This window comes from Pongo abelii, chromosome 7 (genome assembly GCF_028885655.2).
Source record: "Pongo abelii isolate AG06213 chromosome 7, NHGRI_mPonAbe1-v2.0_pri, whole genome shotgun sequence".
NCBI lineage: Eukaryota > Metazoa > Chordata > Mammalia > Primates > Hominidae > Pongo > Pongo abelii.
In genome coordinates, this window is record NC_071992.2 from 159,360,941 (window position 1) to 159,374,269 (window position 13,329).

The 13,329-nt window shown below is 51.4% G+C and overlaps 1 protein-coding gene across 2 annotated transcripts; it reads right to left on the reverse strand.

Moving 5' to 3' along the window:
- Positions 1-741: 741 nt before the first annotated feature.
- LOC100459910 (cytochrome P450 11B1, mitochondrial) lies at positions 742-8,209 on the reverse strand. 2 transcript variants are annotated; one of them, XM_002819506.4, is made up of 9 exons: positions 7,959-8,209; positions 7,422-7,577; positions 5,419-5,618; positions 5,078-5,281; positions 4,637-4,791; positions 4,109-4,275; positions 3,630-3,708; positions 3,353-3,550; positions 742-2,884 (listed from the first exon to the last, which is right to left on the reverse strand). In XM_002819506.4, exons 1-9 carry the CDS (start codon positions 8,195-8,197, stop codon positions 2,771-2,773), a joined length of 1,512 nt encoding a protein of 503 aa, XP_002819552.4. In that variant the 5' UTR covers positions 8,198-8,209; the 3' UTR covers positions 742-2,770. The 2 variants fall into 2 exon arrangements, with proteins under 2 accessions (XP_002819552.4, XP_002819554.4); XM_002819508.4 differs by lacking the exon at positions 3,353-3,550 and having other exon boundaries at positions 7,959-8,204.
- Between the last annotated feature and the right edge of the window lie 5,120 nt (positions 8,210-13,329).

The following is a 13,329-nucleotide window of genomic DNA, read 5'->3' on the forward strand; positions in this document are numbered from 1 at the left end:
TGAGAAAGCATGTTCTGGAGAGAGCACCAAGGGTGTGGCCAAGGGACCATTTGATAAGATTAGTATGGATCAGCCAGGTATTGTTCACCAAGACAATGGAAGAATGACCCTGGAGGCATTTTAGAAATAACTGGAGCTGCCACTGTCACCACACACCCAAAGTGCAAGAGTCTGGGGGGACAGAATATTTTTAAAGGATGGGCTGTATTTTTCTGTAAGACCTTGGCACTCACTCCCTTGTGCTACCTCAAGGCTCTGCTTCCCACATTCTGGAGTTCTGTTCACTGACCACCCCAAGTGGGCTCCAGTGAGCTTATGTGTGTCATGTGCCACAGTGGCTGCCTCTCCAGAGGGCACAGGTAGTAAATCTTGGTGGTGTCAACATAGGGTCATCTCTGCTGGAGTGAAGGTTGCATGAGCTGTGGGGTGTGGAAGCCTGCACCTGGATATCAAAGGGTGGAGTGGCCCACAACTTCAGGCACAAGACTGAGGCAGAGGGCTGCTGTGAAAGCCATGCCTAGTGGAGACAGCGGAGCAGAACAGCCCAGGATCCCAGGTAGGTGGAGCTACCGGTGAGTCATTCCAGTCTGGGAAACCTGCAGGAATGCAACTCCAACTCATGAGAGCTGCACTGCAGCTGCACCCAGCCAAGCTGCAGGGGCAGAGCATCCTGAAGCCCTGGGGGAAGCAACCCCTGTGCTACTATGTTCAGAAGATGGAAAATCCAGTCAAAGGAGATTATTCTTGAGGCTTAAGGTTTAATACTGTTTGTCACATTCAATTTTGGAGTTGCTTGAAACTTTTTACTCCTTTCTTCTTTCCTGTTTCTCCTTTCTGGAAGGGGAATGTTTATCCTATGCCTCTCCAACCACTGTATTTTGGAAGCACATAACATGTTTGATTTCATAGGTTTGCAGCAAGAACAGTTGGAACAAGGTAAATTGTACCTTGAGTCTTACCCATATTTGACTCAGATAACATTTAAATCACACTTTGGACTACAATTTTAAAGTTGATGCTAAAATGAGTTAAGATATTTGGGGCTATTAGGGAGAAATGCATGTATTTTGTATATGAGAAGGATGTAGATTTTAGAGAACCAGAAGCAGAATAGCTTAATCTGAATTGTTGTGTCTGCCTCCAGAATTCATAGGCTGAAATCTGGTCACCAAGGTGACAATAATAGCAGGGCAGGGCCGTTGAGGGGGGAAGGGAATGCAGGCAGTGCCCTCTTGAATGAAATTGGCATCCTTATAAAAGAGGTCTCTGTGAGCTGTCTTGCCCTTTTCCACCATGTGAGGAAACAGCAAGAAGGTTTTATCTATGAAACAAGAGGTGGGTCCTCACCAGACAGAGAACCTGCTGACACCTTGATCTTAGCCTTCTAAGCCTTCAGAACCATGAGAAATAGAATTCTAATGTTTGTCAGCAACCCAGTCTATGGCATTTTCTTAGAGCAGCCTGAATAGATTAACACCAAGAACTCTAGCTAGGTGTGCTCCCAACCTGGGGCACTTCCTCTCCCTGTACTGACTGAGTCCTGCAGGGTGTCCTGGAACTACTGACCACCACTGGAATAATGCCATAGGGATTTCCCGTTTCATGGGGGAACAAATGCTCTGATCCTCATCAGCCACCAGGAGCTGGCTGCGGTGATCTTTGCCCTGATGAAAATCCTTGGAGATAAAGACAGTCTGGTTGGGCACACTCTCAACCTGGGTGCTTCCTCTCCCTGCATGGGAGCACTGTGGAGTGGTCAGTTCAGGAGGGGTCAACTCTCTCTGCTGGGCTAGGAGCAGATGAGGCCCGCAGGCAGGTTCACATTTGGAACTGCAGCCTCCCTGTGCCCACCCCAGGTCGTGGCACATGGCATGGCTCCATATCAACCAGAGGAATGAGTCAATAAAACTCATCTGAGTCCTTGTTGGCCCAATCCTGTCTCTCCTGTTGCCAAAAACATTTCTGGAACCACACCCAAGGTTCCCACCCCACATGACTCTTCCATCTCCTCACAGCATCCTCGGGACCTTCCTCTGGGGACAGCTCAGGAAGCAGAGGACCCAACACTCGTTGCTTGAACAAGACCTGGTCCATGAAAGACGAGGCCTGGGGCATGAGGCTGACACGATCAGCTGAGGAACACACGTCCCTCGAGACTCAGTTGTATCACTTGAAAATGGGGATGTGTCAGGACAAGTGACCACAGGGGCCTTTTTACTCTACCCTGCAGGACCCTATTCCCGTGTGACAACTTTCAGAGAGCTCAGGGCATGCTCGAGCTGCCTGGGGGGCAGGCTGCAGGAGGGAACTTGACTGGACTCTGAGATGCTGGGATCCCGCTTGACTCTGACGAAGTCTGCACAGGAGCCCTGGCCAGGGGGAGGGGGACAGGGACATGTGAGACTAGGCAGGAAGGCAAGGGACAAAATCACAGCACCCTTGCACAGCCACACGAGGAGCCTGGAGCCAGCGCTGGGAGGGATGGGGGCAAACTGCCCAGAGGACACTGCTTGCTGGAGAAGGGGCGAGGTGGGGCTGGGGACAAGGCCAGGCCCTGTCAGCAAGATCTTCCCCAGCTGTGCCCTGGCATTGCTGCTTAGCCTGGCAAACCCTGGTCCTAGAGGCCCTCAGGAGTTCCATTTGTGCTGGGGCTGGTTAGACAGAGGGGTGACTCAGGAAGCTGTGCATGTGGGAGAGAAGAGGGGTGGCCTGGGGTCAGGCAGAGAGGGAGGCTGATGGCCAGGCTGGGACCCTGGGTGCAGAGACGTGATTAGCTGATGGCTCTGAAGGTGAGGAGGGGGAACGTGCTGGGCCTCAATATGAAGCTGTAGACCATCTTTATATCCTCTTGGGTTAGTGTCTCCACCTGGAGGTGTTTCAGCACCTAGGACAGAAGCCGGGTTTCCATCTGGCTTGGTCCGCAGCCCATGGACGTGGTGCAGCCTCCTCAGACCCTCAAAGTTGCAGAGATTATGCTGAAGGGGGAACAGCAGCCTGGGCCCCAACCTGTGTCATTCCTGACCAGCCCCACTTACAGCCCAGGCCCAGAATTCATCCAGCCCAGGTATTCCCAAGCCCCACTATCCTGTACAGGCTCCACCCGACTTCCTCAGTTCCCACCTTACCCTGTTTAGCAGCAACCTCACCCAGATGGTACGCTCCTCACCATACCAACTCCTGCCCAGGACCTACACAGCCTCAACCTGGCCCAGGTTCTCCCAGTACCCGCTCTGCCCAATCCAGGAAACGTGCAGGCCACTCCCACTCTGCCGAGGCCAGTCCCACATTGCTCAAGCCCCGCCCATGCTGCCCAGACCCCGCCCAGGCCCCTCCCCAGCCCGGGCCTGCTCACATGGTGCAGCAGCAGCAGCATCTCTGCCTCTGCCAGGCGCCGCCCGAGGCACTGGCGCATGCCGAAGCCAAAGGGCAAGTGGTAGAAGTTCCTGCCGGAGCCCCTGATGTCTAGCCAGCGCTGGGGGTTATAGCGCTCCGGCCTCGGGAACGAGGCAGGGTTGCGACCCAGAGAGTATAGGAACACGCGCACCAATGTCTGCGGAGGGTGCAGAGCGGGAATCAGGGAATGACTGGGGAGGAAGGTTCTCAGCTGGAGGGTTGTGGGGCTTACTCACCCCAGCTGGGATGTGGTAGTTCTGAAGCACCAAGTCTGAGCTCACCACTCGCTCCAAAAACAGACCCACAGGGTAGAGCCTGGAGGTGGGGGCATCCATAGAAAGGGTCTTCAGCTGGACGGGGCTTCCTGTGCTCTCTGCACCCTTCCTACCCAAGACCTCGCAGAGGTCCCAGATCCATGGGAAGCCCAGGTCGTGACGAGGTGCTTCCTTGCATCTGCTGAGCCCGGCCAAACCTCCCCTAACTTGAGCAGCCCCAAGTCCAGAAGGACATGCCGCACGTTAATCCCCAGGGCGTTGAAGAGGGATTCCAGGGGAAGAAAAGCTCCCTGTCCTTGGAGGGGAGGAAGAGCAGGTGCAGGGGAATGGGCTGCTGGGTGATGCTGTTTATCAGCTCCAGATTCTGTCTGCCACCACCCAGTGGGGGCTGCTCTTCAGCAGGGGGCCAGGGCCACAGGAAGGGCTCAGCCAGCACCCACCTCAAGGTCTCCTTGAGGGCCGCCCGCAGCAAGGGCAGCTCGGTGGTTGCCTTCTGGGGGTGTTCACTGATGCTGGCTGAGGCGGCCAGGCTCTCCTGGCGCAGGGCCTGCTGCACATTGGGGTTCCGAGCCAGTTCAAAGAGCGTCATCAGCAAGGGAAACACCGTCTGCAGGAGCCACAGCTGCAGGGTCAGACCTTGCACAGGAGGACTCAGCCCCCGGGACACCCTTCCCAGGACAACCTCCCTGTGAGGGGTGGAGACATCCATGCCCTGAGCACGACAGAGCCCAAGATTTCAAATCCTAATGCCCATCCAAACCCCTTTCCCTGAGTCCTCCAGAGAAAGGAACCCCCATTCCAACCAAGGCAACCTGCAAATGTGTTTATCACATCACAATCCCAAGTAAGAAATGTGGGGCCCGTAGTATGGGGATGGGACACGTGGGTGCTGTGTGGCATTGGCAGGCAGTGCCTGGAAGGCAGACTTGGCATCACCCTCTCTGGGTGGGGCTGGTTGCCGGCCTGACCGTGTCCACGCTCCCTGCAGTGAGTTCCATAGAGTTGGCCTTGATGGCATCTGGCGACAGTTCCGCATTCAACAGGAGCTCCGCCACGATGCTGGTGTACTGTTGAGGGCAGCTGAAGGCCAGTTCCTGATAGATTTTCTGGATACAGTTATCGCCTATCCGGGGAGCGGGAGGCAGCCCTCAGACTTTGGTGCTGGGAAGTGTCCTTCAGTGTCCTCCTCCTGCCCAGCCTGCCCCGACACCCAAGTCGCCCTGCTCTCATCCCAGATTCTCCGGATCAGACCAGCCCAGCCCCAGCCTCACACCAATCTCCCTGGCAGGACGGCGAGGAATCCCCGACCCCTCCCTGTGGCCTCCATTCCCCACTGGGTGGTGGAGAGGGAGAAATTGGGCCCCCATGGTGTCCCTTCCCCATAGCACTGCCCGGGTCCCTGGCCTCACCGTACTGGAAGATGCAGTCCCAGGCCTCAAAGTGCTCCTTCCACGCCTTGGGGCTGGTCCAGCGAGACAGGCTCCTGGGCATGAACATGAGCTGGACGGTGGATTTGAACATGACCTCCAGGGCATGGAGGAAGTTCAGGCTGGCAGAGCTGGGGCTGTGGCCAACCAGGCCCAGCCGCTCTCCAAAAAGAGCTAAGTTGCTGGCTGCGGGGAGGATGCACTGCTGAGCACAAGGCAGCCCCAGGCCTCCTGGCTGCCTCCCCCCACTCCCTCCAGTCCCCCATCCCCATCCCTGGCCACTCCAGGGTATCTGAGGCTGGACCTTCCCACATGGCCCACACCTTCTATGGTGTAGTGGAAGATGCTGGGCTGGACATCCAGGGTCAGGCTCCCCCGGGCGTTCTGCAGCACCTTCTTCTTCAAGGCCTGGGAGAAGTCCCTGGCCACCACATCCACCATCGGGAGGAACCTCTGCACGGCCTTGGGCGACAGCACTTCTGGGTTCAGCCGCAATCGGTTGAAGCGCCATTCAGGCCCATTCCTACAGAGGCCAGGGCAGAGCTTGTGAGGCCGCCCCAGCAAGACACAGGCCCTGACCTGTATCCCATCCTCCTTGTCCCCAAGAGGAATTGGCCTGCAGGGAGCTGACTGGAAGCCCTGGTGGAAGCTGCCTGTTTGTGTTCGAGCTGCAGCCTTTTCTCAGAGAGGCCTCCAGGTGCTGGGCAAAGGCCACTCAGGTCTAAGCAGGGATGAGACGGTAGCTGCTGCCGGCAGGTGCTGACAGGGTAACTGAGGTCATTCCCAGGACCTGGCGACCCAAGTCTGGCACCACCTCACCCATGCGGGCCCTCCCTGTAGTAGGGGGGAGGGATTTTCTGCAAGAAAGGAACTGACCCCTGTTGTCAAGCTTGCCCACGTCACCCACACAGTGTCCTGAGGGGAGAGCCCCTGGCTGCCCTCTCTTCCCCACCCTTCCCTGCCCTGGGCACAGTGCCTCTGGGGCAGCAGCCCCTGTGAAGTGTCTGCATCTTCTGCAGGAACCGAGCTGTGTGCCTCATGCCATCCTCACCCACAGCCAGAGTGCATGGGGGCTCCATGGATGCCCCCAGGGAATGGTGAGGAGGAATTTCCCCTGTCAGCCACATTCCTGCAAAACTCCTTTATTTATGTCCAGCTGGCTGCTGTCAGCTGTTGACAGTGATGACAGTCAGAAGACTCACATGCACATGTGTGCCCGTGCAACACACGCGTAAACAGACACATGTACACGGGTGCACAGACATTACACCCATGCTGGCACCTGCACATGCACACACAGAGACACTCGTGCACACACACTACACGTACATGCATACACACAGACACATGTGCACACACACATGCACACACATGTGCAAATGCAGGTACAGAGAAACACACAGCATGTGCACAGATGCAAGACACACACACACACAGGAGCGCTTCCCTTCCTTCCATTATGTGCACCCAGCCTCCTGGACCTGCCTTCCTGGGTCCTGACTCCCTCCCGGATGTCATCTGTAGGCCAGCCTCAGTGAAGGCCCCCACCCTTGGGTGCCCTTTTACCTAAACCCTGCTATTCCCAAAAGCGTTCTCCTCCTGCCACGGAGTGGGGGCTGTCGCCACTGTGACATCCTCATCCAGTCCTTCCCCCGTCTTAATGGCAACATCCCTGCAGGTGACCGACTCCAAGCATCAGCCTCTCCCTGCCCACCTGACCAGGCGCCACCCTCTCCACAGGCCAGGAAACATCCTCCCCAGTGCCATCAACCGACCCACCTCATGCCTTGCTTCTGAGAACAACCGAGCCGCCAGCCACCTGCATCCCCACCTGCCTCCTGCCCCAGACTGTCCCCATCAGGAAGCTTTGCCAGGACTGCAGGGACCCTGAGCGCCCTGAGGGAGGCTGTGGCCCCGGCAAACACCAGGCTCAGCACTCACAGCCTGTGACCCGGGCCAGTGGGAGTCCCCTTCTGAGGGCCTCAGTTTTCTGACCTGTGGGAAGGAGAGTCCCCAGACCGCAAGAGAAAGCAGCCGCCGAGGTGGGTGCAGAGCGGGTTCTCACTACACAGAAGGGCTCATTGCTCTGCGTCTTCTCCTCTGCAGAGTTGCCCGTGACCATTTCTCCACCACCGCCCTCCTTCTCCAACCCACAGGGCAGACGCGACCCCACGGGATGGCCATCCTCTGGGCCCGGTGCTCACCCTCACTGCCCATCACACAGGCCCAGGGCATATGTGCTTTCGGGTCCTGCCTCTCTCGCCTCCCACCTACACCCAGGCTGCCCACCCTGCTCCCAGCTCCCAGCTCCCAGCTCGCCGCTCACAGCAAGAACACGCCACATTTGTGCCCACGATGTTGTCTGTAGGCCACCCAGGGCTCCAGGCTCATCCTGTGGGGATGTAGGCTGTCCACCTGCTGCAGCTTCTCCACGTCCTCTGGCAGCATCACACACACCATGCCTGCTCCTCCCAAGTCATACCTGTGGGGCCAAGCACGAGGCCCTGCTGGAAGGGGCCATGTCCCCCCTAGCCCCACCCTGCAGTCCCAATCCAAAGTGTCTCCTGTCCACCCTCCCCGCTCCTGGATTAGTGGCTTCACAGCTAAAGCCCTCCTGCTGGCTCCCCGGAACCTCTCAACTTTAGTGCCTCTGAGTCCTGCCCTCTCTGCAGTGAACTGGGGTTTGCTCTGCACCATCCTCTGCCCTGGCAGCGCCACAGACCAGCACGTGCTGCACTCCTTCCCCATCCTCCAAAGGATGCAGAGTGCCGGGACCTGCTGGGAGTGATGAGTGCCCAGCAGAGTCCTGGGCAGCAGGGGCAGGGTTCTGGGTGTTCCCAGCGAGGGCCAGGGAGGGCTTTACCTGAAAATGGGCCCCAGCTCCTGGAAGGTCTGGTGTACTTCCAGGTGCAGGTGCTCATAACCCTGCTCCCTCCAGATCTGCAGCAGCCTCAGCCACCTGTTGCCTGGACGCCGGGGCATGGCTTCAAAGGGCAGCACTGTCCTGGGGACCCGGGTGGCTCTGGTGCCCAGTGCCTGCGCCCTTTGCAGGGATAGCCAGGGCACTGCCATGCACACCTCTGCCTTTGCCCTGAGTGCCATTCCAATGCTCCCTCTACCCTGTTCAGCGGCAATCCTTTTATCTTGCCTGGTGCCTTGCCTTGGAGAGGGATCACGTCATGGGAGAACTGGCCCTGGATCTGCCTGAGAAACCGAGGGCAGAGGTCAGGGCTGGAGGCAGGGACTCATTGGGGGTGCATGAGCGTAGACAGGGGAAAAGGACTCTCCCTCCTCCTCCAGGGCTGAGAGGAGCAAGATGGATGGGGCCTTTATCTTATCCAAGAGCCTTGGATTATTCATCTCCTTGCAAGGTTCATAGCAAAAAACGAGGGAATGAGTTGGCATGAATTGTATTAAACCACATGTATTTTTTTACTTTTTAAAAATTTTATTTCATTAACTTTTAGTTGACAATTAAAATTACATGTATCTATCCTGTACAACATGATGTTTTGAAATATGTATATAAAATCTGAAATATAATTTTGGCCACAATCAAGCTAAATAATATGTTTATTAGCTCAGACACTTATTTTTTTGTGTTTAGAATACATCAAGTCTACTCTCTTAGAGATTTTCAAGTCCATGGTTATTAACCATGGTTCCGTATCACATCATCAATCTCTCGGCCTTTTTCCCCCTGGCTAACTGAAACTTTGTATCCTTTCACCTGCTGACCGACATCTCCCCACTGCGGCCCTCCAGGTACCTCTGTCTCCCTGCCGTCAACTGCTGGTAGCCACCATTCCACTCTCTGTTTCTGTGGGTTCTATTTTTTTAGATTCCACAGTATAAGTGAGATTGTGTTGGTGTTTGCTTTTTTGTGCCTGGCTTATTTTTTATTTTTTATTTTTTATTTTTTTTTTTTGAGACAGAGTCTTACTCTGTCACACAGGCTAGAGTGCAGTGGCGCAATCTCGGCTCACTGCAAACTCCGCCTCCCGGGTTTATGCCATTCTCCTGCCTCAGCCTCCCCAGTAGCTGGGACTATAGGCACCCGCCACCACGCCCTGCTAATTTTTTTGTATTTTTAGTAGAGACGGGATTTCACCATGTTAGCCAGGATGTTCTCAATCTCCTGACCTCGTGATCCACCCGCCTCAGCCTCCCAAAGTGCTGGGATTACAGGCGTGAGCCACCGCGCCTGGCCATGCCTGGCTTATTTCACATAACCATTTTCCAGGTTCATCCATGTTGTCACAAATAATAGATTTCCTTATTTTTTTAAGGCTGAATTAAAGCCTTTGTGTCTATATTCCACATTTTCTTTAGTCATCTGTTGATGGACACTTAGGTTGATTCCATTATTGTGAATAATGCTGCAATCAACATGGGAGTGCAGGTATCTCTTCAGCATACTGATTTCATTTCCTTTATCTATATAGACTCACCATGACATGGGTGGGTCATATGGTAATTTTATTTTTAATTTTTAGAAACTTCCATTCTGTTTTCCGTAATGACTGTGATAATTTACATTCCCATCAACAAGGTACTAGAATCCCCTTTGTCTGCATTCTCACAACACTGTCATCTTCCCCCTTTTTTATAGAGGCCATTCTAACCAGTGTCAGGTGATACTTCTTTTTTTTTTTTTGAGACAGAGTCTCACTCTGTTGCCCAGGCTGGAGTGCAGTGGCGCAATCTTGGCTCACCACAACCTCCACCTCTGGGGTTCAAGGGATTCTCCTGCCTCAGCCTCCTGAGTAGCTGGGACTACAGGCACGCACCACCATGCCAGGCTAATTTTTGTATTTTTAGTAAAGACGGTGTTTCACTATGATGGCCAGGCTGGTCTCGAACTCCTAACCTCGTGATTCGCCTGCCTCGGCCTCCCAAAGTGCTGGGATTACAGGCGTGAGCCACCATGCCCAGCCAGTGATATTTCATTGTGGTTTTAATTTGCATTTCTTTGATGATTACTGATGTTGAGCACCTTTTCACATACCTGTCAGCCATTCATACATCCTCTTTTGAGAAATATACTTGACATTGAAATATACTACAAAGCTATAGTAACCAACACAGATTGGTATTGGCATTAAAAACAGACACATAGATTAACGGAACAGAATGCAGAGCCCAGAAATTAATCCACGCATTTAAGGTCAATTGATTTTTGACAAAGATGCCACAAACATACACAGGAGAAAGGACAGTCTCTTCAACACACGGTGTTGAGAAAACTGGATATCCATAGGCAAAGAATAAAATTAGACCCTTATTGCACTAGACTGTTCTTGCATTGCTATAAAGAAATATCTGAGACTGGGAATTTGAGAAATAGATTGAGAAATAGATATTCAGGTCCTTTGTCCATTTTTTAATCCAGTTACTTGTTTTCTTGCTATTGAGTTGAGTGCCTTATGTATTTTGGGTATTAAACCCTTATCAGATATAGATTTGCAGATATTTAGTCCCCATTTCTCTTCACTCTGTGGATTGCTTTCTTGGTTGTGCAGAAGATTTTTTTTGTTTGATGTATTCTATTTGTCTAGCATTGCTTTTGTCACCTGTGGTTTTGTGTTAATATCCAAAAAAAATTTGCTAAGATCAGTGTCATGGATTCTTTCTTCCATGTTTTCTTCCAGGATTTTTAATGTTTCAGGTTTTACATTTAAGCCTTTAATTCATTTTGAGTTGATTTTTCTGTATGGTGGGAAATAAGTGATATCTTAAAAATTTTTAATATGGTTTGGATGTGTGTCCCCTCCCAATCTCATGTTGGAATGTGACCTCCAGTGTTGGAGGTGGGACGTGGTGGGAAGTATTGGATCATGGGGGCAGATCCATCATGAATGGCTGAGAGTGTCCCCTTAGTAGAGAATAAGTTATCTGAGTTCACATGAGATCTGTTGTTCAAAAGGATGTGGCACTTTCCCCCTCACTTTCTCATGCCCACGCTCATCATCTGGTACACTGGCTCCCCCTTTGCCTTCCTCCATGATTGTAAGCTTCCTCAGGCCTCACCAGAAGCTGATAAGATGCCAGCACCATGTTTACTTTACAGCCTGCAGGACCATAGCCAATTAAACCTCTTTTCTTTATAAATTACCCAGAAATTCTCAGTCTCAGATATTTCTTTATAGCAATGCAAGAACAGTGTATTGCAATAAGGGTCTAATTTTATTCTTTGCCTATTGATATCCAGTTTTCTCAACACCGTGTGTTGAAGAGACTGTCCTTTCTCCTGTGTATGTTCATGGCATCTTTGTCAAAAATCAATTGACCTTAAATGCATGGATTAATTTCTGGGCTCTGTGTTCTGTTCCTTTAATCTATGTGTCTGTTTTTATGTCAATACCGATCTGTGTTGGTTACTATAGCTTTGTAGTATATTTCAAAGTCAAGTAGTGTGATGCCCCTCAGCTTTGTTCATTGTTGCTCAAAATTGCTTTGGCTAATTCAGGATTTTTTGTGATTCTATAACAATTTTAGGATTGTTTTTTCTATTTCTTTGAAAAATGTCATTGTAATTTTAATTAGAATTGTATTAAATCTGTAGATTTTGGGGGTATATGGACATTTTAGCAATATTAAGTCTTCTAGTCAATGAATACTGCATTTCTTTACATTTTTTGTGTCCTCTTCAATTTCTTTATTTTTCATGTTTAATTTTTGTGAATACATAGTAGGTGTATATATTTATTGGGTGTATTAGTCCGTTCTCATGCTGCTATGAAGAAATACCTGAGACTGGGTAATTTATAAAGAGTACAATCATGGTGAAAGGTACCTCTTCACAGGGTGGCAGGAGAGAGAATAAGTGCAAGCACGGGAAATACCAGACGCTTATAAAACCATCAAATTTCATGAGACTAACTCATTATCATGAGAACAGAGAGAAACTGCCCCCATGATTCAATTACCTCCACTTGGTCCTTCCCTTTACACGTGGGGATTATGGGGATTACAATTCAAGGTGAGATTTGGGTGGGGACACAGAGCCAACCCATATCATGGGGTACATGTTTTGATACAAGTAGGCAATGTGTAATAATCACATCATAGATAATGAGGTATCCATTTCCTCAAGCATTTATCCTTTCTGTTACAAGCAATCCAATTTGTGTTAGTCCATTGTCACATTGCTATAAAGAACTACCTGAGACTGGGTAGTTTATGAAGAAAAGAAATTTAATTGACTCACAGTTCTGCAGGCTGCACAGGAAGCATGGCTTGGAGGCCTCAGGAAACTTACAATCATGGTGGGAAGTGAAGGGGAAGCAAGCACGTCTTACTATGGCAGAGCAGGAGGGCAGGAGAGAGAGAGAGAGAGAGAGAAGGGGGAGGTGCTACACACTTTCAAACAACCAGATGTCATGAGAACTCTATCACGAGACAGCACTAGGGGAATGGTGCCCAAACCATTAGAAACACCTTCATGATCCAGTCGCCTCCCACCAAGCCCCTCCTCCAATAATTTATGATAATTTACATTTCCATCAACAGGGTACAAGAGTTCCCCTTTGTCTACATCCTCACTAACACTTTTCAATTATGGGGATTGTCAATCGTGGGTATTAAAATAAGACATGTGATTTGGGTAGGGACATACAGCCAAACCATATCATCCTGTCCCTTGCCTCTCCCAAATCTCATGTCCTTCTCACATTTCAAAATGCAATAATCCCTTCTCAGCAGTCTCACAAAGTCTGAACTCGTTCCAGCTTTAACCAAAAGGCCAACGTCTCATCTGAGACAAGGCAAGTTCCTTCCGCCTATGAGCCTATAAAACAGAAAACAAATTAGTTACTTCCAAGATATAATGGGGTATACAGGCATTGGGTAAATGCTCTCATTCCAAATGGGAGAAATTGGCCAAAACAAAGGGGCTACTGGACCTATGCAAGTCCTAAATCCAGCAAGGCAGTCATTAAATCTCAAAGCTCCAAAATATTCTCCTTTGACTCCATGTCTCACACCCAGGTCATGTTGATGCAAGAGCTGGGCTCCCAAGGCCTTGAGCAGCTCCACCCTTGTGGATCTACAGGGTACAGCCCCTGTGGCTGTTTTCACCAAGCTGGCATTGAGTGCCTATGGCTTTTCCAGGTGCATGATGTAAGCTGTCAGTGGATCTACCATTCTGGGGTCTGGAGGATGGTGGCCCTCTTCTCAGAGCTCCACTGAGCAGTGCCCCAGTGGGAACTCTGTGTGGGGGCTCCAACCCCATA

Excerpts from the sequence above, each read along its gene's own strand:
- LOC100459910 (XM_002819506.4), bottom strand. The coding sequence starts at position 8,197 with ATGGCACTCAGGGCAAAGGCAGAGGTGTGCATGGCAGTGCCCTGGCTA. Across the intron at positions 7,578-7,958 it reads GAGCTGGGGCCCATTTTCAG|GTATGACTTGGGAGGAGCAG; the intron begins GTAAAGCCCTCC and ends TTGGCCCCACAG. Across the intron at positions 2,885-3,352 it reads TGCTGCTGCTGCTGCACCAT|GTGCTGAAACACCTCCAGGT; the intron begins GTGAGCAGGCCC and ends CTTCTGTCCTAG.